Source organism: Corythoichthys intestinalis, chromosome 1 (genome assembly GCF_030265065.1).
Source record: "Corythoichthys intestinalis isolate RoL2023-P3 chromosome 1, ASM3026506v1, whole genome shotgun sequence".
Taxonomy (NCBI): domain Eukaryota; kingdom Metazoa; phylum Chordata; class Actinopteri; order Syngnathiformes; family Syngnathidae; genus Corythoichthys; species Corythoichthys intestinalis.
Window position 1 is genome coordinate 13,159,034 of NC_080395.1, and position 24,303 is coordinate 13,183,336.

General features: G+C 38.6%; 3 protein-coding genes across 3 annotated transcripts; all 3 read right to left on the reverse strand.

Moving 5' to 3' along the window:
• Positions 1–1,252: 1,252 nt before the first annotated feature.
• LOC130924244 (gastrula zinc finger protein XlCGF57.1-like) lies at positions 1,253–6,150 on the reverse strand. The gene is made up of 3 exons (XM_057850681.1): positions 6,090–6,150; positions 5,845–5,881; positions 1,253–3,029 (listed from the first exon to the last, which is right to left on the reverse strand). Exons 2-3 carry the CDS (start codon positions 5,848–5,850, stop codon positions 1,560–1,562), a joined length of 1,476 nt encoding a protein of 491 aa, XP_057706664.1. The 5' UTR covers positions 5,851–5,881; positions 6,090–6,150; the 3' UTR covers positions 1,253–1,559.
• A 741-nt stretch (positions 6,151–6,891) lies between these two features.
• LOC130924331 (gastrula zinc finger protein XlCGF7.1-like) lies at positions 6,892–11,614 on the reverse strand. The gene is made up of 2 exons (XM_057850809.1): positions 11,515–11,614; positions 6,892–8,521 (listed from the first exon to the last, which is right to left on the reverse strand). The coding sequence occupies exon 2, from the start codon at positions 8,450–8,452 to the stop codon at positions 7,478–7,480; it is 975 nt and encodes a 324-aa protein (XP_057706792.1). The 5' UTR covers positions 8,453–8,521; positions 11,515–11,614; the 3' UTR covers positions 6,892–7,477.
• A 1,652-nt stretch (positions 11,615–13,266) lies between these two features.
• LOC130924290 (zinc finger protein OZF-like) lies at positions 13,267–24,238 on the reverse strand. Its single transcript, XM_057850740.1, has 2 exons — positions 24,043–24,238; positions 13,267–17,121 (listed from the first exon to the last, which is right to left on the reverse strand). The coding sequence occupies exons 1-2, from the start codon at positions 24,122–24,124 to the stop codon at positions 15,905–15,907; spliced, it is 1,299 nt and encodes a 432-aa protein (XP_057706723.1). The 5' UTR covers positions 24,125–24,238; the 3' UTR covers positions 13,267–15,904.
• Positions 24,239–24,303: the final 65 nt, after the last annotated feature.

Consider the following 24,303-nt stretch of genomic DNA (forward strand, 5'->3'; position numbering starts at 1 on the left):
AATAACATAATACGTGTCGTTATGTATGCGCATATAGAGTAAGGTTAAATACAATTTTATTCCCAATAAATCAAAGGTTGTAAGGTGTGCACAGGGGACAAAAAGATGGAGGGTCGGATAGGACGGAATCATCAATCATCATCGGGGAGTGCTAGAGCAAAGGAGGTCATAAATGTAAGGTGGGATCAATATTTACTCTTTTACATTTACTTGAGTAAGTTTCTGAGAGAAAAAAAATGTACTTATAAGAGAGGTTTTACTCGGCAATACTTTTTACTTTGAGTAGATTTGTGAATAAGAGATGCTACGCTTACTCCGCTTCTTTGGCATACTCTAGTCGTTACATTTTTCCTCTTTATTCTACATATTAGATGTGCCTTTATTTTTTGCCAAAGATGCCGGCAGTGGTTCTACCGGTATCACCAATGAGATGTTGCAGCAAAAATAACATGACTCCATTATATCAATCAGACATAGTAACAATATTCACATGACCAGACACAGGTTTGCAGTTGGAAGTCATATGATCACACCGGCCTGTTCAATCGCGTGGTGTCTTAAAAGCGACATAAAAAGTAAACTATTTGACAAAATCAACATTACTCGAAAGCGCGGATTTGTTTGAACTTTTCTCGTAGTTTATATTTGGCAGTGATTTATAGAACACCGATAGACTCGTTGTCAGGCTTGCTCTTTAGACAGGTAAGGTTTCACTTTTTTAGAGTGAATTTGACGATTTATATTTATTTTTTTGGCCTATTATGGTCGTCTATTAGTACAGTATTATACTAGAGTAGTAAAATAACAGTTCATATAGATTATGTTGTGCTGAGGAAAAACAGCCATTGTTTCAAAAAAAAAAATCACGCTGTAAGCAGTTACTCAGAAAATTACTTATTACATGAGTATTCTGCTCACTGGATACTTTTTGTAGTTGAGTACATTTTTTGGGATGACTACTTTTACTTGGGTAATTCTATAATGAAGTAACGCTACTCTTGAGTACAATTTTTGACTACTCTACCCACCTCTGAATGTCGTTAATATGAGTACCGAAGGAGAGTGTGCTTTCAAAGATGACACCCAGACCCTTAACCAGTGTTGAGGGAGAAATTGATACATTATGGGAAATAGAGACGTTATTGTTTTTATTGAGCGAGGCCTGGGTGTCTACTGGAAAGACTTCTGATTTTAAGCTATTGAGGAGGTTTGAGGATAGCCATGAATTGATGTCTTGTAAACAGAAGGTGAGAGAGGAAGGTGGAAGAGAGGGGGTTTGCTTTGAGGAAATACAGAGCTGGATATCAAATGTCAACATTCAAAAGTAAAATAACGAAAACCATTAAGCAGTATATAAGTTGTGGAACAATCCCAACAGAAAAATGTAATGCAGTTCATTATTATTATTGTTTAATCAGAATATTTGGATAGTTGTGAAAAAGAACAGGACCTGCAAAATCGTTTCAACCACTTTATCAATAGAGGCTCAAGGGAAACTGAATAAGGCAATTGAAATTCTTTTTTCACTCTAAATGCGTGGCAGGAATCGTAATATTTAGTCACACACTGCAATTCAAAGCTTTTTCCCACGTGTGGCTTTTCGCGTGCGAAACTAAACTTCCTTTCTGAGCGAATCTTTTATCACAAATCGAGCAGGAAAAAGGTTTCTCCCCAGTGTGTGTGCGTGCGTGTTTGTTTAAACTTCCCTTCTGACGGAATCTTTTGTGACAAACTGAGCAGGGAAAAGGCTTTTCTCCAGTGTGTGTATGTGTGTGTCCTTCTAAATGACTCTTCTGAGAAAATCTTTTGTCGCAAAAAGTGCAGGCGAAAGGCTTCTCTCCAGTGTGGGTGCTTGTGTGTGCGTTTAAATTTCCCTTCTCGGCGAATCTTTTACCACAAATTGCGCAGACGAAAGGCTTCTTTCCACTGTGTGTACGCTGATGCACTTCTAAATGAGCCTTCTGATTAAATCTTTTATCACAAAGTGTGCAGACGAAGGGCTTCTGTTTAGTGTGTGTTCTTATGTGAACGCTTAAATTTGCCTTTGTGAAGTATCTTTTACCACACAGTGAGCAGGCAAAAGGCTTCTCTCCAGTGTGTGTGCGCTGATGATTTTTTAGATCACTCTCCTTAAAAAATCTTTTATCGCAAAGTGTGCAGGCGAAAGGCTTCTCTCCAGTGTGCTTGCTAGTGTGTTTGTTTAAACTTCCCTTCTCGGTGAATCTTTTATCGCAAAGTGTGCAAGCGAAAGGCTTTTCTCCAGTGTGAGTACGTTTATGTCTATTTAAACAAGTCTTCCGAAAAAATCTTTTATCGCAATGTGTACAGGCGAAAGGCTTCTCCCCAGTGTGTGTACGCTGATGCTTTCTTAAATAAGTCTTCTGAGAAAATCTTTTATCGCAAATTGTGCAGAGGAAAGGCTTTTCCCCAGTGTGTGTTCTTGTGTGTTCGTTCAAATATCCCTTGTCGGCGAATCTTTTACCACAAAACGTGCAGCCAAAAGGCTTCTCACCGGTGTGTGTACGCATGTGTGTTTTTAAATGATGCTTCCAAGAAAATGTTTTATCACAAAGTGAGCAGGGAAAAGATTTCCTCACTGCGCTTTCTTGAGTGTCTTTTTTCAATGATGACTCATTTAAGGATTTTGAAGCATTTTGGTCAAAGTCATCATCCTCCCCAGCAGTATTAAAGTCAGAAGAGTGTGACGTTACGTCATCGCTGTCCGAAAGTGGAGCTAAGAAGCTATCCGGTTGTGATCGTCCCTCATCTTCTGTTGTCAGGTGCTGAAAGGAGCTGTCACTCGAATGTTTCGCTGCGCCGCTCTCTTCCCTGGGACCTTCTTCACTCTTCACACTGACAGTCATTGGAAATTTGGTGATTTCATTTTCCTGCTTTTCTTCTTTCAAGTAGGGCGTCCATGGCTCCGCCTCCTGTTTGACGTATGGCATCTCCGACTCCTCCTCCATTTTGATGTGGAGGGGATTGCACTTTTCAGAGTGAAGATCTTCGACAGTGACGTCTGTGGGACACTGGGTGAAAGAAAAAAAATCATTTGATTTGCTAAAGTTGAGATTTTGCCCAGATTTTCATGTTGCATTTTTTTTCTGACACTAAGAACCAGTGGTGTCAACAATAATCGATGCGGCAATGCATCCCGATGCCAGGCATGGACGATTCCATGGCATGGACAACAAGCCGAATCGATTCAGGGCATTTTAAAATATATAAGTACGTTCAAAAATCTTCCCTGCGCAATTCCGGTGATGCAACGGATTTGGTTTCCCCATTTGTATTATTATTCTCATGTTTCATTTTTTACACACCGCATAACTCTGGTCAAGTTTCCCACCAACCTCGTGGAAGCCAAAATGTCTCCATATGTTTGGTTTCAATGTCTTAGGTGCATCAATAATCTTTCTCGCTCCCTCTTTCTCCGCTTCAGCCATTGTTATGTTATGTACTATCTCTTAGAGGTTAGATCTTGTGGCCGAACCCGATTAACAGTTTGGGCCCGACCCGAAATTCGGTCGGGCCCAAAATGTTAAGCATTCACGGTCGGGTCGGGTCGGGCCGCCGCGCCTGACTAATAAATTATATTTTAAAAAATGGTATAAAACCGAGAGCAGGCTCTCTGTATTGTGCATTTGCTTGTGCACGCACATGAAGCAGTGGCGCCGCCCGCATTTTCTTCTTCTCCTCCGCTGTGGCGCTTGCGATTCGTTACGAAAGACACTTTTATTTATGCACACAAAGGCAACACAAATGTGATCCTTTTAAATCTTCTCCTCTGTGTGCCTGCAAAATTGCATGTTTTTTTTTTTTAATATTAAACTTTCCCAGCGTTATTTCGTTGCGTAAATGTTTTTATAATGATCATAAAAATATGTAGACTATTTAAACATTAAGAAAACTTGCGTTTTTTTCTGCCAACTGAGAATTCGTTACGACACTTTTTTATGCACACAAAGGCAACACAAATGTGATCCTTTTGAATCCTCTCCTCTGTGTGTCTGCAAACTCGTTTTTTTTTTTTTAATATTAAACTTTCCCAGCGTTATTTCGTTGTGTAAATGTTTTTATAATGATCATAAAAATATGTAGACTATTTAAACATTAAGAAAACTTGGGTTTTTTTTCTGCCAACTCGAAGAAATGAAAATAAATTGCTGCTGCTGCGTTTTTTTTTGCGTCACTCCAAGCCGGGTCGGGCTTCAATACCAGCTGGCCGTGTCGGGTCAGGCTGGATTTTTTAGGCCCGATCTAACATCTACTATCTCTCTGCTCTCTCGATTGCAAAAAACTGATATTTCCTCATGTTGAAACAGATTGTTATGGCTGCTAAAATGCTGCCGCACTAAATTTTAATTAATTATATTTTATTGTTATGTGGTAGTTACTGATTGCATTTCTAAGTTGATTGCACATATATATCGTGGGCTAGGCCTACATTTGACTTTTGTTCTACATTGCAATTTAGTTGTTTTGTTTGCAACTGAACTGATCCCTGGATTGATATTGCGATAAAGATGCTGCTGCACTACAATATTTTCTTTTTCGTTTTCTTTAATATTTACTTGAATATTTTTATTGATGGGTCGTTGTGACTAAAATACAGTGACTGTTATTACTGATTATGCACAGGAGTTCAGATGTTGCACTGTGTGAAAGGCTGCTACTGTGTGTAAAAAAAAAAAAAAAAGAGAGAAAGCCCTAGTCTCATTCAAAGCACCAATTAAATGCTGTGATGTTTTTTTTTTTTTTTTTTTTTAATATATATATCTGAAAGTATTTTCATTTGACTTCAACCAGGAGTGACACAAGAGCCAATAAAAAGTTGTTTAATGTCCGACCGCTTGTGTTGCCCCATGATTCACGAAAAATATGCTTTGCTTTAGAATTTTAATGCATCCCAGGCTTTAAGGCATCGCGTTCCATTGCCGAATCGTGACCCTATGAATCAAATCGTGGCCCTCCGAATCGTAATCGAATCGAATCGTGAGGGCAGTGCTGATGCACACCTCTACTAAGAACCCTATAACTGTAGTTCAAGTAAATACACTTTATTAAGTACACTTAACCCTGGGCGATAAAATGATCACGGTAATTATCGTCATTTAATATTTGTCAACAGAAATTATTAAAACGTTCGATCAATGTCAATAGATTTAAATTGTAACTACACCACCCCAACACCGCCAAGACGCAGACCACTGATGCTCATTTTTGAAACTGAACATTCACCTTTTGTCTATTTTTTTGTTGTTGTTGTTTTTTTGACATTGTCAGACACCCTAAGACTTCATGCATAAAAGGCTGTTACATCTTGCTGAGTGTACATTACAATTAGTTTGTCTATTTATGATAATGTATTTTTCGCTGATTGCAAGAATACCTCAGATTTTGTCCAATGTTCTACATTTTGATGACCTTGTGTGCAATGTTCTATTTTTTATTTATTATCTTTATTTTATTTTATGCAATATAAAAAGAAAAGTGCACAAAATACAGCAACGTCCATGTTGAACATTCCCTTTTGAACAGTTCAAAATGCTCACTTGAAGCGTCAACCTTTCGCATGGCTGCAACCTGCAGTGCACACAATGCGCCAGCAGATGACCCCCACGTTCTTCATGAATGAAGCTTCGACCACGAGCCAGCAGGGATAAAAAAAATTCTTACAAGTCCCTTCCTTTACATTTCGAGACCTTCGTAATATTTTCACACTTGACCTACTTTGAGTCAGATACGGGAATTTTGCCCAACACTCACAATCACTGGTCACAGTCACATTATAGCAAGTCTAATCTTGCATGTAAAATACAAAAACATATGTCGTGATCTTACCCTCATTTTCTTTCGTTTTTCAGTTGTTTGTCGTGACCTGGAAACAAAATTAACAAATTGGTGTTGGCATGAAGTAAAAGCAATCGAAATGCGTTAACGTGTCTTAGCTAGCGAGTTAAACAAAACAAAATTATGTAAGCCCATTAAACTTCAACATAAAGCCAAACGACTTCCACCAAGCTTGAAGATAGGACGTTTTTGTGCAATAAGCGCAACTTTGGCCCCATGAAAATGCTTTGGAAGACCTCGTTTGTTCGAAGGGGACAGGAAAGAACTGCACATCCCGGATGGGTAAACAAATGTTGCGTCAAGTGAACCGGAAGGAGAAACGTTCAGGTGCTGAAACTTCAGTGTAAAATGTTTAAGCGTTTGGACTTCCAAAATACTGAATAAATATGATAAACATATTGGAATTTCAGTCATAACTATCAATAACTCAACTTTGAAGACTCAGAATGTTGTCCGTGAATCTATACATTGAAAGTCAGGTATTTATCCAACTTACGAGACTGCTTCTGTTGAAATTCTTCCACCAGGCAACAAAAACAATGTAAACAGTTTATTATAAAACATTGAAGCTTCTCAGGCTCACTTGGTTTAGATTTTCTCGCTTGCGAGGAGACTTAATAACTCCAAGAAAAAGTGCAAGGGAGAACTAATTCGAGGCGAAGAGAAGGCCAGGAGAGGTCGCTGTTGACAAGAAGCCTCAACTCAAATCAAGTCATTTCACATGAATTTGAGAAATAAAATATTATAACTGCTTCAATATATAAAATATTTATGATTATTCAATCCCACTCATTTGTGTATTGATGTGAGCATGGCAGAGGTGCCTACTGGAAGGACTTCTGATTTTGAGCTATTGAGAAGGTTTGAGGAGAGCCAGGAATCGATGTTTTGTAAACAGAGGGTGAGAGAGGAAGGTGGAAAGGAGGGGGTTCGTTTCCAGGAAATATTGAGCTGGATGTCAGAAGTAAAATAGCAAAAATCAATGAGCAGAAAGAGATGTAATGCAATTTATTACAATTGTTTTTAAAATCAGAATATTTGGAGAGTTCAACAGGACCTGCAAAATCGTTTCGACAACTTTTTCTAATGACACACACCTAGTTTATTTCCGGGACATTTCCCCATGTGTGAAAGACATGACACGGCTAACTCCCGCATCACCGAAACATTGGTCGGCTGTGGCGCAGTTGATAGCTGGAGTTGTCCTTGGACCAAAGGGTTAGTGGTTCGATTCCCGGCTATGACTGCCCACTGCCGAAGTGCCCTTGGGCAAGGCACTGAACCCTGATTTGCCTCCAATGGGTTGACAGCACCTTGCATGGCAGCAGCCCCATTGGTGTGTGAATGTGTACGTTAACAGGTAAATGTGTGCTAATGTAAAGCGCTTTGGGCATGGTAACCATGCAGATAAATGCGCTATATAAGTACTGTCCATTTACCATTTTACACGGGAATTTACCGGGATATAAGTCTAAATGGGGCTTTAGTAAGCAGTATGTAATTTAATAGTTGTGAAATAGAGCAGGACCTGCAAAATCGTTTCAACAACTTTTTCAAAAGGGGCTCAATGGAAACTGGATAAGGAAATTGAATACTAATGCTTGGCTGAAATCTTAGTATTTTGTCACACATTGCAATTCAAAGATATTTCCCAAGTGTGGCTTCTTGAGTGCGATATTAAATGTCCCTTCTCAGCGAATGTTTTATCACAAAGTGCGCAGGCAAAATGTTTCTCTCCAGTGTGTATCGTTATGTGTCTGTTTAAAGTTCCCTTCTGACGGAATCTTTTCTCACAAAAGGGGCAGGCGAAAGGCTTCTCTCCAGTGTGTGTGCTTGTGTGTTTGTTTAAATTTCCCTTTTCGGTGAATCTTTTTCCACAAAATGTGCAGACAAAAGGCTTTTCTCCGGTGTGTATACGCGTGTGTCTTTCTAAAATAATCTTCTGAGAAAATCTTTTGTCGCAAAATGTGCAGGCATAAGGCTTCTCTCCAGTGTGTCTACATATGTGTCTTGTTAACTGAATCTGACAATAAAACCTTTTATCACAAATGGAGCAGGCAAAAGGCTTCTCTTCAGTGTGTGTGCTAATGTGTTTGTTTAAATTTCCCCTCTGGGTGAATCCTTTACCACAACATGTGCAGACATATGGCTTTTCTCCAGTGTGTGTACGATGATGCTTTACTAAATCAGTCTTCAAAGAAAATCTTTTCTCGCAAATTGAGCAGGGAAAAGGTTTCCCAACAAAGCGTGTTTTTCTCTCTCTTTTCAACGATGACTTGTTTGAGGATTTCAAAGTATTTTGGTCAAAGTCAACATCCTCCTCATCAGTGTCAGTGTCAGAAGAGTGTGATGTTACGTCGTCGCTGTCCGAAACCGGAGCCAAGAGGTTGTCCGGTTGCGATCGTCTCTCTCTTCTTGTTGTCAGGTGTTGAAATGAGCCGTCACTCGAATGTTTCGCTGATCCGCCTTCTTCGCTTGGACCTTCGTCTTCTTCTATTTTCACACGAACACCCATTGGAAACTTGGGGATTTCATCTTCCTGTTCTTCTTCTTTAATGAAGGGAGTCTCTGGCTCCGTCTCCTGTTTCATACACGACATCTTCTCCTCCTCCTGTTTAAGGGGATCGTGCTTCTCTGGTTGATATTCTACAGTCACGTCTGCGGGACACTGAGTGGAAAAAACAAAAACAAACACGTGATTTGCCGAAGTCAAGCTTTTGCCATTATATTCAAGTTGCATATTTTATATAATGTGGAGAGAAATATACATACATGAATAAACTAACTTTGTCTTATTCAGTGTTGTTAAAAATATTTCTTCGCCGAATTTTTTTTTCATGACAATACGATATGATAATGAGCTAAAAACGTGTCTTGGGAGACTAAAACATAACAAGACGAATGCCAGTTTTCGTCTGACTAGACGAGAACGAAATGAAAATGTGCCATAGTTTTTGTCACTTGTTTTCGATGTGTGACACTTTATGAGTAGTTAGTAGAGGTGGGAATCTTTGGGCACCTAACGATACGATTACGATTCAATTATAAATCGATTATTGATGCACCCCCCCAGCTATTAGATGCTTTTAATGTTTCGTACATTAGCTACAAAACTCCTCTCAGGCTTAAATAAACAATTTTTACAGTAACAAGTTAACAGTTCAAAACAGTAAATAAAATACTCAAGTCCCCATTCTGTATCAGCAGCTTTAAACTACATTCAATTAATTTAATGTTGTGAATCAACCGTTAAAGGTGTTAAAATTGCTCGTTATTCCATAATTTCCCTTCTGTCTACTTTCGACATGTGAAAGTTTTAAAACTGTTTTAAAGATAGATTCGAGTTATGATTTTGCCAATTTAGGAGCATCTTAGATAAAAAAGTTAATTAGGTTCACTTGGAAGGGTCGCTACAACAGCCTTCCAGGAAGTCTACTGCTTTAAGATGGCGGCTATTACCAACGCCGGCAAGTCTGTAATTTTGCATTTAGTTTTCTATACATGTGCTGCTAACGCCCCCGAGTCTGTCATTTCGCATCTAGTTCTTTATACATGTGATATCTACCGTAGCATTATGTGGACGTAGTAATCGGCAAAACTTAACTTAAATCTATCTTTAAATGATGAAACAGTTTTAAAATTTACACAAGTCAAAAATAGAAGGGAACTAATGCAATAACGGGAGCAATTTTAACAACTTTAACGGTTGATTCACAACATTAAATGACTCCCACACATAGCAAAGGTTACTATCTAGTTATCACAATATCCGCAATACCCCTGTGTCTAGTTAAGTTTAGGGCAAAGAACTGGGCTAGGGCCAATTGTCCCAAAAACCCTTTAAACTTCACATTGTATGACCTGTTTTTTTTTTTTTTTTTTTTTGAGAAAAAAAAAAAACATGAAAATTATCACCAATTACTTTGCCAAGTAACTAATTACTCTTACATTCAGGTAACTGAGTTACTAACACAATTGCTTTTTGGGAGAAGTAATTTGTAACTGTAATTAATTACTTTTTTAAAGTAAGATTAACAACACTGGTTATAATGTGCAGTACTGGAATTCACCAGAGTGGCAGCATGCGCAGGAAACTGCCTGTCCTGAAGGAGTGTTTGCCCCTTGTCACTGACAGCGAATAAATGCATCATAATTCGCTGCAACCAGGGGCGGACTGGTAATCTGTAACTTCTGGAGGATCACAGAACGGCCGGTGCTCTGGACGGCCGGCGGCTGCCATACACACATCACTGTTTTTATCCCCCTATCCGCCATCATTATCTACAGTTCGTACCTAATCCGACAGGTGGCAGCAATGCGCCTGGCTATTAACCGCCAATCTTATAGGAGAACGAAGAAGTGAGCCATTGCCGCAAGTCGCTGTGACTCTGAAAGACTTGCTGTGGCCCACGAAGGGGCAGGATAGAGCGATAAGAGCTTTGGCGGACTTTCTAGTTGCCATCGGGCTGAGATGGAATGAAGAGTTGTTAGGGATATTGGCAATTGTTATCCACCAGGTAGCTACAATTTAAATGAAATAAATGGCAACTAAAGAGCTAGTATTTTAGCTGTAAAAAAAAAAAAACGTATGCACACGCAGCAGCAATATTAATTCAGAAGAAATATAACAAAATATTAATAAAATGAATGATTTTACTTTAAAGTTTAGGTAGTTAAATTAATTTGTATATTTTTAATCATTTATATATCGTTTTGTTTTCTGGTTAATACTTCCAATGAAGGTTATGTATACAGGATTTGTCTTGAAATGTTTATTGTATTTTCATTTAAATTCATTATTTGTGTGGCAAGATTAATTATGGCATAAACAATGAACTCATTTTATAGACACAGGGGATAGGTGTTATTATAATCAATTGGATACATAAAACTTGCTTTAAAAAAATAAATTCTTTCATTTGTTTATTCAGGTTGAACATAGAACTAGGGCAGAAGATGAATCCAACTCCAGTTCAGCCTTGCAGTACTTTGAGCGCCCCAAGTCAGGCAGTCACAGTCTAGACACATTTTCTTCATTTTTCTCTCAAAGTGCACGAAATTGATGCATTTTACAATAAAACATTTTTTAAAAATTCTCCCGGGGGCCATGCCCCCGGACCCCCTAGAGGGTCTGTGTTTCCCTTCGTACAGCGATTCTTTTGGGCTGGGCTGAGTCAAAGTCCAGGGCTGCTTTTTAGTCCCAGTCCGCCCCTGGCTGCAACCCTCCCAGTTTAAATTGATTGGACATCTACTATTGAATGAATTAAAAAATGAGAAAAAATTAATCTGTTAAGAAAAATAGCTAGCTGAAAATAAGCTTATTTAAATAAGTAAATTTTACTTGAAGCACTGGTAGATCACTTATTTCTTGTAGATTTAATTTGAAAGCAAGCGAATTTAACTAGTTTTAAGGAGGCGTGTTTTGTTCAGTATAATCACTCTAATGTTACCGAACGAAACCCCGCACTTAAAATTTTCAAATCGGAAGTGGCGTTAAGCCAAAGCAATCGAAATACGTGAACGAGTATTGTCTAACGAGCTAGCAAGCGAAACAAAATGACGTTAAATAAGCCCTAAAGGCTTCAACATCAAGCCGAACGACTTCCACTAAGCTTTAAAATGGGACGTTTCAGTCCACTAAATTCTTACTTGTGTACTTACCCGATGAGAATGCTTTGAATTAGTTCGATTGGTTTGGTTAGAAAGGGATAAGAAACAAGCAAGTACTTGATGATGAGTACACTGATGTTGCTACGTCACGTGAACCGGAAGTAGAAACGTTCAGGCGCTGAAACTTCAGTGTAATTTGTTGAAACGTTTGGAACCAAAACGATTTCACATCACTGCACTCCGAAAATATTGAATAAATATGATAAACATATCCGAATTTGCCTGATAACTGCCACTAACTCAATTTTGAAGGCTCAGAACTTTGTCCATAAATGTATACGTTGAAAGAACTACTGTACATCGAGGTGAATAGAAAGAACGACCGGGAGACGAAGCTGTTTGCGAGAAGCCTCAACTCATAGCAGGTTGTTTCACATGACTTTGATATAAATAAAATATATAATTGCTTATATAATTTGAAAAAAAAAAAAAAAAAAAAATCATCAATCATGTGTATTTTTTTTTTAATTCTATGCTATAAATGAATTGATAAATTAATACAATGTTACAATACAATTGTTAATGTTAGCAAAAACTAAATTAACAAACTGAAAATAAAACAAATACACATTGGCTACGTCCCCAAGTGACACTCATCTTAAGTTGATTTTTATATGCAACAGAGAAGAGCTTTAAAAATAGTTTACAGTAGAGAGATTTTTTATTGCCTGTGCTACTTCAGTTATTGCCTGTGCTACTTCAGTACCAAATAAAATAAGATTGTTGATTACACAATTGTTTTAATAAACCGAACATATTTAAAATATGAGTGCCAGAGAGGAATGATAGTGGGATGGGGGGCAAAAGAGCCAAAAGTATGTGAGTCTGAGTGTGATACAAAATACAGCAGGCTGGTGAGATGACCCAGCAGCGGTGATAAGACAGCCACAAGAGGTCCACATCGATGGCAGGGCAGTCCATTGGAAATAACGAATGTGTCTTGGCCTGGATGGCGCTGAGATAGCTGAGGGCAGTGAGGGAAACAATGTACGCGCCCTTGCAGGGTTGGCGCGACACGGGATAGAATAGGAACAAACTCCGTCATCAGACGTCCTAGAGCCTGATAACATTTGAAGACGCCGTCGCATTCCATTGGCCCGATAACTCCCGTCATCATGACAACAGTAACGCACGAACACTCCTTCCCAATCCAAGACTGGCGACACCCCAGGACACTGCTACGATAGCCCTTCCAACCCACTTTCCATGCCGCACTAAACATTTCTGTCTGATGTCGTCATTCTTGGGAACGCTCGTTGCACGCCGAGTGCGGACCCTGGGCCCAGCAGTTGGAAACCTTCATTTATTCATTTATTTTTGGAGTAAAACTGTTTAATTTTACAGAAGAAAACATTAGTAAACGTCGACTAAAACACGACAAACACATTGTGAGACAACTAAAATATGACTAAGACTAACAAGTGTTATCGTCCAAAAAACATTGACAAAAATTAAAAGGGCTGCCAAAAAAGCACTGCTTACTTCCAGTCGATTTGTAGTCACTTCTATTCATTTGGGGACATTCTTGCGTCAATAACACAAAATCAACAGGAAGTGACTCAGAAATCCCGCAACAGGAAAATAAGTTGACTGAAAATCAACAGGAAAGGGAATGATACACTGCCACCAGAAGTACAGTACACAAATAAGATGAAATTCCTGTTTATTCAAATAAAAAATAAAATTAAACAATTAAAAAAAACAAGTGCTGCTGATTGACTTTTTTTTTTTCCTTGTGGGCAAAGCGCTGATATAAACTGTGTCAATGACTCATTCATTTCCTTTAAACAAACAAAACAAAATTGAATAAAGAGGAGGCAGACTGTAATGAATCAGTTTTCTTTATCAAACAGTCCATTAATACAATCCAAATCCAATTTTAAAGCACACTCTCTTCTATGACAATTTACAGTTTGAATGGGAGTTTGTGTTGTAAGCTTTTAAATGAATGGGTTCATGTATGTGGTTTCCTCAACAACAACAACAAAAAAAACAAAAAAAAAAACTTTACTATCTAACAATAACTCAAGTGCTAATTTGCTTAGCTAAAACACAATACAAACAGACACTTTGGACACTGATTAGCATAATCACTAACTAGCCTAGCACTCTGTGCTAAGTAGTAACATCTTGGTGGTCCCCAACTTAAAATTTTAGGGGCAGAAGCAGAAGATTCAGGGGCGCATACTGTATATCGATACTGCTAAGTTTTCCTCTTGTTTTCATTGTTTAACAGATAAATACTTTCATAATGAATGCATAAAACTACAAACTTATGAATCTATATTTTATTCTCTATCATTTTTGACATCAGTTAGTATCCTGCTTACAAATTAAGGTTAACATGGGAATTTTTTTTGAGGGAGACCCCGCTGTAGCATGGATGTGGTGTGTCCCATTCATGACAAAAAACATATATGTGAAAAAAAAAGTTTTTAGAAAAGCAGAATCTTAAGATAGTCATGGGTTTAAGTCAGGGGTCGGGAACCATTTTGACCGAGAGAGCCAAAACACTCATCATATTTTAAAATGAGCCCCATTTCTTTTGTGAACGCATTTGAATGCATCACAAGGGAGAGAAAGCGTGGTCACTCCGCTTTTACAAGCAGTCGCAGAGTTGCGATTGAAATGAACCTTGAGAAAACGACACTGTCGAGCATCGTTACTTGGGATGTTACAATCGTTGCGTAGTTGCGAACTCAACACTTGGGAAATATCAAACATGGGGTGGCGCCGTGCAAATTTCCTGGAAGCGCAAACCACAACTGGACACGACCAGGGGGACGTGTACATAAATGTGGCTGAGGCAGGCGGAGCTTCTCAAGCTCTTGAAAGTGGCCTGGAAGTCCTTTACTTCTGTTGCATTGTCCCCAGTGTAGTTAATCTTACTTTTAAAAAGTAATTAATTACAGTTACAAATTACTTCTGCCAAAAAGAAATTGCGTTAGTAACTCAGTTACCTGAATGTAAGAGTAATAGGTCTTTCACTTATTTTTTTCATTCCAAAATAAAACAAAACATAGTAACCTTTGCTATGTTTGGAAGTCATTTAATGTTGTGAATCAACCATTATAGTTGTTAAAATTGCTTCCGTTATTGCATTAGTTCCCATCTGTCTACTTTCGACATGTGAAAGTTTTAAAACTGTTTCATCATTTAAAGTTGGATTCAAGTCAAGATTTTGCTGATTTAGGAGTATTTTAGATAAAAAGTTACTTAGGTTCGCTAGGAAGGTTCTCTTCTCTTTAAGATGGCGGCTGTTTACCAACGCTGGCAAATGTATCATTTTGCATCTAGTTCGTATACATGTGATATCTAGCGTAGCATCATGTGGGCGTAGTTTGTAGGCTGTCAGCTACAGTCAGGTATTATTGGAGCCACCTACCCTAGCATCGCCTTTAGCAATGGCGTCGCAACTCCCTCTCTCGCACCCCCGCTCTTCTCTCTCCGTGTCCCGCAGACTTTTCTGGCGTCATTCAACCAACGTAGTAACTCAAAGTAAACCACGCCTTTACATCCTCAGTAAGGGTAACTGCTTTGCAAAGATGACAAAAGTAATTAATTAGATTACTCACTACTGAAAAGGAATAACGTCGTTAGTAACGCCGTTATACTCGAATGCCGTTATGAACAACACTGATTGTCCCTTGGCAAACCAGCTCATTACTTTACCAAGAACCAGTCGATTTAACCGTGAAGGAGTTTGTCATAAGAAAAAAAAAAAAGTTACTGGTTGCGCATGTGCGAGTAGATGAAAAAAATGCTCGCACTGGCTCTAATTTTAGTCACAAAATGCCCCAATTTAGGGGCAGTCCAGAGCCCTGTCAAGATTATTGATTCAGCAACTAAACCTGACTGTAGCAGTGAATTCTCACTCTCTCTCTTGATCTCTCTGAGCTGCCGGCAAAAATCAATGATCAAATTAGTTGGCAATGAATTTATTAATTGATATTGAATTAATCGATTATTTGTTGCAGCCTAAATTGTCATATCCCTACTTTGCACCAGGCAGTTGTTATTTTAACCAGGGGCCAACCACTTCAAAAATAAACCACCTTCCCTCCATTTTCGATTAAATTCACACTTCCCCATCTCTTCATATTCCCGCTCACCTTTACAACCGCAAATAACCAAGAAATTGCGTTATGGTGACAACTCAAGTTGCTGACGTATGCCGAGGTTGCAGAAAACGTACCATATAACATATTGATCCCAAACTCTTGTATTTAGTGCACGGTCATCAATAAAACAAACCCCATTAGAAGTCTTACAGCAGACTACAGTGATTTCCCTAGCATTGAACGCATCGCCTGTAAATTTAATACCTACTGAATTTTCCATTAAATTTAAGGCAATTTAAGACCCTGATTATCCTGACATTTTAAGACTTTTTAAGGACCTGCGGGAACCCTGCACTGTGGATTTTTGCGTGTGCAACTAAATTTCCTTTCTGAGCAAATCTTTTACCACAATCTGAACAGGCAAAAGGTTTCTCTCCGGTGTGCGTGCGTGCATGTTTGTCTAAACTTCCCTTCTGACGGAATCTTTTGTGACAAACTGAGCAGGGAAAAGGCTTTTCTCCAGTGTGTGTATGAACATGTCCTTCTAAATTAATCTTCTGAGAAAATCTTTTGTTGCAAAGAGTGCAGGCGAAAGGCTTCTCTCCGGTGTGTGTGCTTGTATGCGTGTTTAAATTTCCCTTCTCGGCGAATCTTTTACCACAAAGTGAGCAGGCAAAAGGCTTCTCTCCAGTGTGAGTACGTGTATGCTTTTCTAAATCTCTCTTCTGAGAAAATCTTTTATCGCAAAGTGTGCAGGCAAAAGGCTTCTCTCCAGTGTGTCTGCTTGTGTGTTTGTTTAAATTTCCCTTCTCGGTGAATCTTTTACCACAAAGTGAGCAGGCAAAAGGCTTCTCTCCAGTGTGTGTAAGTTTATGCTTTTTTAAATCGGTGTTCTCAGAAAATCTTTTATCGCAAAGCGTGCAGGCAAAAGGCTTCTCTCCAGTGTGTGTGCGTGTATGTTTGTTTAAATTCCCCTTCTCGGTGAATCTTTTACCACAAAATGTGCAGACAAAAGGTTTCTCCCCGGTGTGTGTACGCGTGTGTATTTTTAAGTGATGTTTCCAAGAAAACGTTTTATCACAAAGTGAGCAGGTAAAAGGTTTCCTAACCGCGCATTCTAGAGTGCCTCTTTTCAATGATGACTTGTTTAAGGATTTTGAAGCATTTTGGTCAAAGTCAACATCCTCCTCATCAGTGTTAAAGTCAGAAGAGTGTGATGTTACGTCGTCGCTGTCCGAAAGCGGAGCTAAGAGGCCGTCCGGTTGCGATCTTCCATTTGCTTTTGTTGTCAGGTGCTGAAATGAGCTGTCGCTCAAAGGTTTCGCTGCTCCGCTCTCTTCGCTTGGATCTTCATTTTCTTCACTCTTGACAATGACAATCAATGGAAATGTGGTGATTTTGTCTTCCTGTTCTTCTTCTTTAATGCTGGGGTTCTCTGGCTCCGCTTCCTGTTTGAAATACAGCATCTTCGACTCCTCCTCCATTTCAACGTGGTGAGGATCGTGCTTTTCAGAGTGCAGATCTTCTACAGTGACGTCTGTGGGACACGGAGTGAAAAAAAAAAAAAAAAAAAATCACATGATTTGCTTAAGTCTAGCTTTTGTCGTTATTTTCACGTTGCATATTTTTCCTGACACTAAGGCCAGGTTCAGACCGCAGATCTTAATCCACAATTCCGATTTTTCGTCTTATCAGTTTTTTTGTCGTGCCCGTTCAGACTACCTTTTTCCATTGAGCACGTTCAAGTATTACGCATGTGCAAAACTATCAAAAGAAATGACTACACATGCTGGCTCTACGTCATTCTAGTGTGATCATATTTTGATTTCCAAAAACAGGAGACAAATAAGAGACATAAATGATTTCCGTTTAGTAAGGATGGGACGATCCACTTTTGTCATGATCTGAGCCGCATACTGATACCTGTGTAGCGATCGCATACATATTGCGATACTTCAACTATGGAAACATATTAACTTGTAAAAGTCATAAAAACACAGAGGCATGTATCTCCTTAAACTAGATGCCATTTGACATTTATTCTTTTTTTTTTTTTTTTTTTTTTTTACATAGAAAAGTGTAATAACTGTTGGAGCACCTGTTCCTGTGGAAAATACAACAAAAACTATTTAAAACACTTCACATTTTATCTTGAGTCCCAACCCGATACTAAAAAAAACTGCTAAAAAAATAAAATACAGTGGTACCTCGACATACGATCGCTTCGACACACGATCTTTTCGACATCCGAGGTAAAATTTGACTCGCCATTTGTTTCTACATCCGACGACATGCTCGAAATACGACGACATGACAGCACTGCAAACGAACGCATGGTGGATTTTCTTGTGTGAGGAATCAACACAAAAGGTTTCAAAAAGGTTGGTACAGGTGGTGAAACAAAGAAAAAGGTGATGCTTATCTTTTAAATGGAGTTGCAAATTATAGAAAAATATGAGCGTGGGGTGCGCATCCGTGAACTGGCTCAAAAATACATCTCCACGGCAGGCCTGAACGATATATCGTTTAAACATCGCCATCGCGATGTGCGCATGTGCAATAGTCCCATCGCAAGGACGTGCGATAGTTTTTTAATTTCATTTTTTTTAATCCACAAACGTTTGTTTTGAGGAAGGAGAGGGGAAAAAAGCGCACAGTTTCTCTTTCTCTCCAGCAAGTCATCGGCTCCTCCCCCTCCCCCTGCAACAGCGGAGTGGAGGGAGGAGGGGCCGAACAGCAGAGCGGAGGGAGGAGGGCCCGTTCTCAAAGTGAAAGCAAGCAATCAACACGTTGGAGGAGCAAGGAAGACTGTATCCAAAAGGAGTTTTGGAAGTATTTTGGCAAGAACAAGACTATAAGGGACAAAAAACAGCCCTGTCGACAGTGCCTCGCCATGGTTGCCTCAACAAGAAGTAATCTGTCAAACATGTGGGACCATTTAAAACGCAGGTATCTATGCATTCCTGCTACGAGCTCCCCATCAGAGGCTTTTTAGCACAGGTGGGAACATTGTTAAATGCCAACGTTCTTGTCTCAAGCCTGCTATAGTGGATAAACTAATAGTCTTGGCCAAAAACCTATGAGACCCAGTTGAGAATTGCTGAGCAAGGAAGGTGGACGATATGCAGACAAATACATAACACAGCTGAAGGAATGTCTTTTCTTTTTATTCATGTGACAGCTATCAGGAAGGCAGGAAATTTGGGAGTTAAAATGGTTCTGTTATTCATCACAGTTATTTGCAGTTATTCAGTTCAATTATTTACAAGTTCAATTGAGTTTGTTTCTTTTATATTTAAATTTATTGTAAACCGTATTTTTCAAATAACTATATATAGTACAGCTGCACATAAAGTTTTGATACTTAATATTTTTGTTGAAATATTTTTACAACTTTGTTGCCGTTTTGCAGTTTTATATTGTTATATTTTGTGTAAACAACTCAGGGGACTAATGCACTTGCACTTTTATTAGTCAGATTTAATATTTAAGTTCAAATATGTTGACAACTTTGTTGTTTAACTGAGGTTTTTATGTATTGTTATAGTTTGTGAACTCTTTTGTCATATTTAATATTTTTGTTCAAATATGTTGACAACTTTGTTGTTTTACTGAGGTTTTTATTTATTGTTATAGTTTGTGAACAACTCTTTTATTTGTCATATTTAATATTTTTGTTCAAATATGTTGACAACTTTGTTGTTATTTTACAGAAGTTTTTATTTATTGTTATATTTTGTCAAAAACTTAGGGGACTAATGCACCTGCTCTTTTATTTATCATTTAATGTATTTGCTGCTGTTGAAGTGTAAAATATTGTATTCAATAAATGATCTATTTTGTGCAGACATGACTTCCTGGATACCTTCATACAGAAATCTTCATCATTCACAAATTAAACGGTATTATATGAATACACTGTGGTCACGGTGTGTTATGTAAAGTATTTCCAAACAGCTATTCAAGTCATTTATTGAAAATTTCTTTAAAAAAGATAGATCTTTTTTTTTTTTAATATCGCAATATAATATCGCAATATATTGCAAACCTAAAAAAAATCGCAACAATAGTTTTTTCCAATATCGTTCAGGCCTACTCCACGGTCCTCCTCCAACCAACATTCGCCAGTCTTTATAAGTTAAGCTGCCAATTATTATTGTGGTAACATCGCCAAAGAAATTGCCAGCTTCGCCACATTTTTATCATTTATTTCACAACTTATTCAACACAAAACGCCTACTGTCTGCCGCAATTGACGATGTTCCCAAGAAAACATTGAAAGTGAAACTCTCAAGCTCACCGCTCTGTCTCTGGCACGTCAATCAGGCGGTGCGTTCAGGTACAGCAAAAAACGTCCGCCACATTAGAACCCGATTTGTTACATTATTACAGGAATTATTGTTATTATTATTATAATTTTTTTTTTTTAATTTTTTTTTTTTTTTTATGTTATTCCGATTTTTATCTATAATTTATGTATTTTGTTAAGTGTATTTGCCATTTGTAATAGTACCAGCAGTATTTTTTAAGGATTTAGTGTAGGTTTTTGGGCTGTGGAACGAATTAATGCAATTATAATGTATTCCTATGGGAAAATCCTGCTCGACATACAACCATTTCGACTTACAAACAAGGTCCTAGAACAAATTAACTTCGTATGTAGAGGTACCACTGTAGTTTTAAACATGTTACAGTCCGGCTGATTGTTTAAGGACTGCATTTACTTCAATTTTATTTAGAATAATTTAGTTATTCCTTGTTATTTATTCAATTATTTAATTTATTATATTTATCTAATTTTTATAATATAATAAATATACATATAATAATATCATAAAATTTATTTTTAAAATTATACTTATGTCCCAATTTGCTAATATGTTTTCAAAAATATTAATCCTGTTTAATGGAGAAAACCCAGTTATATTAAAGTAACGGGTTTTAGAGCTGTAATTGCAATTATGTGATATTTTGGTTTAAGGTTATCATACTGTCACTATCTCATACCGGCACATGCTTACTCCCAGGCTTCTCTGGCAACATCACAGCCTGAACCGCTGTAGCTCATTGTTAACTTTAACAAGCAATCTTAAAGCGGCACTTCGGACCAAGAAAAGCAGCAGGACAGAGAGGACATCTCTCGTTTGTTGGCTTGTGGCCAGCGGTGGGTTGGGTCAGCACATTAGAATCATCGTAAGTATCGATATTTATAAAAAAGTATCGATACTTGGATCGTGACATAAAGGATCGCGATAAATCACCAAACGATATTTTTCCCAGCTCTACTGTTTAGTCTCATACTCAGTGTTTATATGGATTGACTGAACGCATACACAGACCGTATGTGTGTGCGTCAATTTGCCCTTACTCGGCCATGTAAGCAATATTAATATATTGCTCATTTGGCATACAGAAAATAAATTTGCCTTGCCTTGTCTTAAAGCAAAGGTAAGCGCCAATGCACAGCTTCATACCTGCCGTTCTCACTCTTTGCTGACATAATTGCTGCTTGAACTCTGATTTGGGACTTGACAGTTCAGGCTGCAGCCACATTCTGGAAAAACGTAGCCCAGATTGGATTTTGACCACATGCTAAAATCAGAGGCATAGCAAGGGTCCCCGGATGCCCCAGGCAACAAGCAACATGGGGCCCTTCGAGCGTGTGCAAGTAAGGGGGACAGTTGGACTTGGAGCAATAGCATATTTAATAAAAGTCTAATAACACCTTGCTCTCATACATATGGATGTACTTACATTAGTTCATGGACGAACACATCTTAACAGGTGCCATTCCTCTGCTCGAAATGTGCACCTTACGCCTATTCTGGCTCCCAGAATACGCACCGCGTGTGACGTAGGACAATACAGTGCCTTGCAAAAGTATTCGGCCCCCTTGAATCTTGCAACCTTTCGCCACATTTCAGGCTTCAAACATAAAGATATGAAATTTAATTTTTTTGTCAAGAATCAACAACAAGTGGGACACAATGGTGAAGTGGAACAACATTAATTGGATAATTTAAACTTTTTTAACAAATAAAAAAACTGAAAAGTGGGGCATGCAATATTATTCGGCCCCTTTACTTTCAGTGCAGCAAACTCACTCCAGAAGTTCAGTGAGGATCTCTGAATGATCCAATGTTGTCCTAAATGACCGATGATGATAAATAGAATCCACTGTGTGTAATCAAGTCTCCGTATAAATGCACCTGCTCTGTGATAGTCTCAGGGTTCTGTTTAAAGTGCAGAGAGCATTATGAAAACCAAGGAACACACCAGGCAGGTCCGAGATACTGTTGTGGAGAAGTTTAAAGCCGGATTTGGATACAAAAAGATTTCCCAAGCTTTAAACATCTCAAGGAGCACTGTGCAAGCCATCATATTGAAATGGAAGGAGCATCAGACCACTGCAAATCTACCAAGACCCGGCCGTCCTTCCAAACTTTCTTCTCAAACAAGGAGAAAACTGATCAGAGATGCAGCCAAGAGGCCCATGATCACTCTGGATGAACTGCAGAGATCTACAGCTGAGGTGGGAGAGTCTGTCCATAGGACAACAATCAGTCGTACACTGCACAAATCTGGCCTTTATGGAAGAGTGGCAAGAAGAAAGCCATTTCTCAAAGATAGCCATAAAAAGTCTCGTTTAAAGTTTGCCACAAGCCACCTGGGAGACACACCAAACATGTGGAAGACGGTGCTCTGGTCAGATGAAACCAAAATTGAACTTTTTGGCCACAATGCAAAACGATATGTTTGGTGTAAAAGCAACACAGCTCATCACCCTGAACACACCATTCCCACTGTCAAACATGGTGGTGGCAGCATCATGGTTTGGGCCTGCTTTTCTTCAGCAGGGACAGGGAAGATGGTTAAAATTGACGGGAAGATGGATGCAGCCAAATACAGGAACATTCTGGAAGAAAACCTGTTGGTATCTGCACAAGACCAGAGACTGGGACGGACATTTATCTTCCAACAGGACAATGATCCAAAACATAAAGCCAAATCTACAATGGAATGGTTAAAAAATAAACGTATCCAGGTGTTAGAATGGCCAAGTCAAAGTCCAGACCTGAATCCAATCGAGAATCTGTAGAAAGAGCTGAAGACTGCTGTTCACAAACACTCTCCATCCAACCTCACTGAGCTCGAGCTGTTTTGCAAGGAAGAATGGGCAAGAATGTCAGTCTCTCGATGTGCAAAACTGATAGAAACATACCCCAAGCGACTTGCAGCTGTAATTGGAGCAAAAGGTGGCGCTACAAAGTATTAACGCAAGGGGGCCGAATAATATTGCACGCCCCACTTTTCAGTTTTTTATTTGTTAAAAAAGTTTAAATTATCCAATAAATGTTGTTCCACTTCACGATTGTGTCCCACTTGTTGTTGATTCTTGACAAAAAAATTAAATGTCATATCTTTATGTTTGAAGCCTGAAATGTGGCGAAAGGTTGCAAGATTCAAGGGGGCCGAATACTTTTGCAAGGCACTGTAACAGGACTGGTTGCTATGGGAACATACGCATACCCAAGGAACCTTGCTAAAAGGAATAATAAAATCGTTTAGGATTATTTTCGATGCATATGTTATATATTTCTTATAGAGTATTCGACGAGAAATACGATAGACCCGTTAAATAGACGTTTTTTTAAAAATCACCATTTCTTTAAGTAGTCACACGAATAATGAGGTGGCCTGTGAAAATCAACGGAAAACAACTTGGCAAAGACTTTCCAGAGAGTACTTGGTGAGTAACTCTTTAAACAATCATGTGGTATGAATAGCTGATTGGACTTTTTAACAAATGTATAATCTACATGACATGGTTAGTGCTGATTGGGATTGATAACAGAATCGTTAGATAATCTGCCAAATGATTCCATGGTATTGAAACACTCCCTACACTTGTCGCTGCGACAGTGCAGTAAAGCTGTGTGTGCTAAATCTGTTGGCCCTCTAGGGGCCCCTGCTGGCTGGGGCCTTTGGCGATTGCCTGGTTTGCCTAATGGTACGTGACGCCTCTGACTAAAATGACCTATATCGGATTTGAAATGGTTCACTTCTATGCAACTTGTCCCGTTCCGAACGTCAAGTTATGCTTGTTTTCAGCCAGCTATTTTACCTATTTCGAGAAATGTAAATGAGTAACATTTACTAGAAGCACTTGCAAATGATTTCACTTATTTCTATTAGATTTACAATGAAACAATGGTAATTTAACTAGTTTTAAGGAGGTGTGCTTTTGCGTCATAATAATGTTAACCCAGCTAAATACCACCCCTCCTCCCACTGAAAACCAAATTTACAAATCAGAAGTGGCGTTAAGCCAAAGCAATCAAATTGCGTTAACGTGTGTTGGCTAGCGAGCTAAGCTAAACCAAACTAAGTTACATACCGACTTGCATGAAGCTTTAAAATGGGACGTAGTCCACTAAATTATTACTTGGGTACTTACCCGATGAGAATGCTTTGCAGGAGCTCGTTTGGTTAGGAGAAGGGAACAGGAAAAGAACAGCAAGTCCGGGGTGAGTACACATATGTTGCTACGTTAAGTGAACCGGAAGTAGAAACGTTCAAGTGCTGAAACTTCAGTGTAATTTGTTGAAACGTTCGGAAACCAAACGTTTTCACATCACTGGACTCCAAAAATATTGAATACATATGATAAACATATCCGAATTTGAGTCATGGCTATCACTAACTCAATTTTGAAGGC

What these genes read in the sequence shown, in the direction of transcription:
- LOC130924331 (XM_057850809.1), bottom strand. Translation starts at nt 8,452, where the DNA reads ATGTCGTGTATGAAACAGGAGACGGAGCCAGAGACTCCCTTCATTAAA.
- LOC130924290 (XM_057850740.1), bottom strand. Translation starts at nt 24,124, where the DNA reads ATGTGTACTCACCCCGGACTTGCTGTTCTTTTCCTGTTCCCTTCTCCT. An exon ending in CTGCAAAGCATTCTCATCGG is followed by an intron (nt 17,122 to 24,042) that starts GTAAGTACCCAA and finishes CGTGTCCCACAG; the next exon opens with ACGTCACTGTAGAAGATCTG.